Consider the following 3,668-nt stretch of genomic DNA (forward strand, 5'->3'; position numbering starts at 1 on the left):
CGCCCCCGCCAGGGGGAGCTGCGGCTCCAGGCTGGAGCCACGGGGAGCGGCCGGGCTCGGCGGGGCTCGGCTCGGCCCGGCTGGGCTCAGCCCGGCTCGGTTGGGCTCGGCTCGGCCCTGCCCGGCTCGGTTCGGCCCCGGGGGTGCCCGCCCCGCAGCAGCCTCGGGGAAAAGCACCGCAGAGGCGGCAAGCGAGAGTGTAGGCAAAGTGGCAACGGTTTATTTATTAGCCAAAAATAGATACTTTCTGGTACAATTTGGTTCACACGTATGTACAGCTTTTGTTTTTTTTTTTTTTTGTAACCGTATGTACAAAAACAAACGAACGAAAAAAAAAAATGGAAACACCTAGTTCTCACCGGACTTCCAAAAAACCTCACAAACTCAGCTAATCCCGATGATAGTACAGAAGCGGGGTTGGGATTTTTTGCGTTTTTTTTTTCTTTCCCTTTTAGTTTTAATATACGGACATGCTTACAAGTCGTAACTATACAGAGATTTCTTTTTACAATCATTACAACCACAATAAAAAATTAACTATGATGATGACAACGCCGATAGAACCATAGCAGCATCGAGCTGGTTCTGGGGCCTGGAAAAACAAAATGACACAGAAAAAAAAAAAAAGATATTTAATACTGCGAGAGAGGCTGGGCTGCCACGCTGTTTTTAAAGGTGAGTAGCTCTAGTTTTGTCGTTGAGGCTATTTTAAAAAATAGATTGCTAAATGTGAAAAGTTTTAGGGGGGGGCACGGCAAAAGGAGCTGGCTCTGAACCCCCGTGGGGCTTCCCGAGAAGCGCGATGGGCTTCGGCGAGCGCTGAGCCGAGCTGCGGCCAGCGGGGCTCAGCCCTGAAGTTTTCCTGCCGGCTCTCGGCGTTGCCGTTTCCCTGCGTTTCTCTCTAAATTGTCCTTTCCCTGCTCTCCTCTCGGACCTGCCGTTTCCCTGCCTTACTGTGCCCCCCGGGCCGAGCTTCGCTCCCCGGCCGCCTCTCGCCGCGCTCCCTCCGTGCCCGGCCGGGGCTGCGCGAACCCAGCGCGGCTCCGCTCCGCGCCGGGGAGCCGCAGAGGCCCGAAGGAACAGCGGAAAAGAAAAAGAAAAAAAGGGGGAAAAGGGGAAAAATCAGAACAACCCACCGCGCACTCGGGGGAAGAACAAGAAGCCGCCCTGAAAGGGCACCAAAGAAGCGGAGACCCGGGCTAACCATTTACAACTCCCTCCATATATCCTTAGGAGACTGAGGAAGCAATCTCTTACCGCCTCTGCACTGGCTGGAAAGCTGTCTTTATTAACTTTTTCTCTACTTCCAAGGCACTAGATCGATCTAAAAAGAGAAGAAAAAAAAAAAAAAAGCGTTCCTTTTTAGCCCCCGATTTATCCCCCCCTCCCTCCAGCCCTGCGTTCAGCCACTAGCCTCCAGCTCGCACCGCAGCGCCTCGCGAACCCGACAGAGCTCCGACCGTCAAAAGCGGGGGGGGGGGGGGGCAAAAAATGAAAAAATACACTCCGAGCCGCGAGCAAACCTCGGGGCCGGCCCCGGGCCGCCGCGGAGCCCCCCCCGCAGCCCCGCGGAGCCCCCCGACGGCCGGCGCCCTTCGCCCGCTCCGCGCAGCCCCCGCTCCGCATCCGCTCCGCATCCGCGCGTCCCCGCGCGTCCCCCGCGCGTCCCCGCTCAGCGGTCACCTGCTCCGGGGGGCTCCGCGCTCTGCGCCTGGTCCGCGGCTCGCGGGAAAGCGGCGGCGCCCGGGGGGGCGGCGGGGGCGGCCCCCAGCCCCAGCAGGTGGGGAGTGTTCAGTAAGGCCAGGGGGTGCGGGGCCGGGGGCGGGTGGTGGTGGTGGTGGTGGTGGTGGCTCGGGAAGGCGCGGTTGGTCCAGTTGGGGAATTTGCCCAAGGGGCAGGAGGGGACGAGTCTGTGCGGCGGGGGCGGCGGGGGGGGCAGCGGCAGCGGCTGGGGGGCGGCGGCCGGCGGGGAGCCCCCCCCGGGGGACTTGCGGGGGTTGTCCGGGCTGGTGGCCGTCTCGGCCAGGGACCAGATTTTGGGCTTGGGCACGGTGCCGGCCAAAGCGCCGTCCGTCGGGGAGGAGGCGGCGGAGGACGAGGCGGAGGATGGGGGCGAGTGGAGGCGCGGCGGAGGCTGCAGGGGAGGCCGGAGGGGAGGCTGCAGGGGCTCCAGGCCCGCGGGCGGCGGGGGGGCGGCGGGGAGCTCGCACTTGTGGTGGTGGTGGTGATGGTGGTGGTGGTGGTGGTGGCGGAGGTGGTGGTGGCGGAGGCGGTGCGGCTCCCCGTCGGCGGCCTCGAGGTAGCGCTCCTCGGGGGCGGGCAGGTCCTCGAAGCCCTCGGAGCCCTCCGAGTCCGTCTTGGAGTCGGAGTGCAGGAGGTCGGCGTCCTGCAGCTCGTCCTCCAGCTCGTCCTTGGTGCTCTCGATGTTCTCGGTGTCGATGTTCTCCAGGTCGATCTCCTCCTCGTCCTCCCTCTTGTCCTCTTCCCCCTCGTGGTCGCTGCCGTAGGAGTTGCCCTCCTCGTCGGTCCTGCTGCGGGGGGCCCAGGTCATCTTGTTCTCCTTCTTCAGCCTCCGCCGCGCGTTGGCGAACCAGGTGGAGACCTGGGTGAGGGTCATCTTGGTGATGATGGCCAGCATGATCTTCTCGCCCTTGGTGGGGTAGGGGTTCTTGCGGTGCTCGTTGAGCCAGGCCTTGAGGGTGCTGGTGCTCTCCCGGGTGGCGTTCTTGGGCCTCGACGGGTCCCCGAACTGGTACTGTCCGTAGGGGTAGAAGGCGGGGTGGTGGGGGGGGAAGGCGGCGTGCTGCACCCCCGGGCTCTCCTTCAGCTCGTACTGGGCGCCCTGCAGCGACACGGGAAGGGGCGGCCGGGCTCAGGCGGCGCCCACGCTCCGCACCGCGCCGGATCGGCCCCGCTCCCTCCGTACCTCGGGGTCGGGGTTTGGGGTTTTTTTTTTGGGGGGGGGGGGGACGGGACACCTCGCTCGGCACCCCCTCGGCGGCCCCCCCGGCTGTCTGCGGTCCCTCCGGAGCCCCCCGCAGCCGTCAAACCCTAAGCGCGGAATTTTCTCGGGGCGCATCCCCGGCGCTCCCCTTTCCACCCTCCCGGCACCCCGGGGACCCCCCTCCCCACGCCCCCGGGGGGGCTTCTTACCAGCTGGGGGAAGATGGGCAGCTCGGCGGCGTAGGGCAGGAAGGCTCCGTAGCCCTGGGCGGCGGCGGCGGCGGCGTAGGGCGAGCCGTACATGGAGGAGAGCACGTTGGAGAGGGGCCCGGACGGGGCCAGCTCCGCGCCGCCCCGGGAGCCGCCGCCGCCGCCGCTCCCCGGGCGCTCGGCGGGGTAAATGGGCCTGATGTACTGGTAGCCCAGCTGCGGGAAAGCCATGGCGGGGGGCAGCGGGGGCAGGGGGAGGAGGGGGGGGAAGGAAGGGGGGGGGGAAGAAAGGAAAAAGGGAGAGAAAGGGGAGAAAGGAGCAGCGGAGCGGGGAGCCGCGGCGCTCGCCCTCGCCGCCCGGCCGCACTTTCAGCGGCGGCCGCGGGCTCCGGCAGGCATCGGGGGGGCGGCCGGGGGTGCCGCGGGGTCCCTCCTGCTCCGGCCGCCGCGGTAAGCGAGCCGAGCGCTTCTTTCTTCTCGCACTTTTCCTATTGATCTGAGTGGACCCGGGTCAG

General features: G+C 65.6%; 1 protein-coding gene across 1 annotated transcript; it reads right to left on the reverse strand.

Moving 5' to 3' along the window:
* Positions 1 to 318: 318 nt before the first annotated feature.
* IRX3 (iroquois homeobox 3) lies at positions 319 to 3,384 on the reverse strand. Its single transcript, XM_032195673.1, has 4 exons — positions 3,154 to 3,384; positions 1,684 to 2,842; positions 1,258 to 1,324; positions 319 to 592 (listed from the first exon to the last, which is right to left on the reverse strand). The coding sequence occupies exons 1-4, from the start codon at positions 3,382 to 3,384 to the stop codon at positions 538 to 540; spliced, it is 1,512 nt and encodes a 503-aa protein (XP_032051564.1). The 3' UTR covers positions 319 to 537.
* Positions 3,385 to 3,668: the final 284 nt, after the last annotated feature.

Source organism: Aythya fuligula, chromosome 12, assembly GCF_009819795.1.
Source record: "Aythya fuligula isolate bAytFul2 chromosome 12, bAytFul2.pri, whole genome shotgun sequence".
Lineage (NCBI taxonomy): Eukaryota > Metazoa > Chordata > Aves > Anseriformes > Anatidae > Aythya > Aythya fuligula.

Coding starts and splice junctions, on each gene's coding strand:
- IRX3 (XM_032195673.1), bottom strand. CDS start 3,384: ATGGCTTTCCCGCAGCTGGGCTACCAGTACATCAGGCCCATTTACCCC. Junction 2,843..3,153: donor TGCCCATCTTCCCCCAGCTG/GTAAGAAGCCCC, acceptor GTGTCGCTGCAG/GGCGCCCAGTACGAGCTGAA. Junction 1,325..1,683: donor CGCGGAGCCCCCCGGAGCAG/GTGACCGCTGAG, acceptor TTCTCTTTTTAG/ATCGATCTAGTGCCTTGGAA.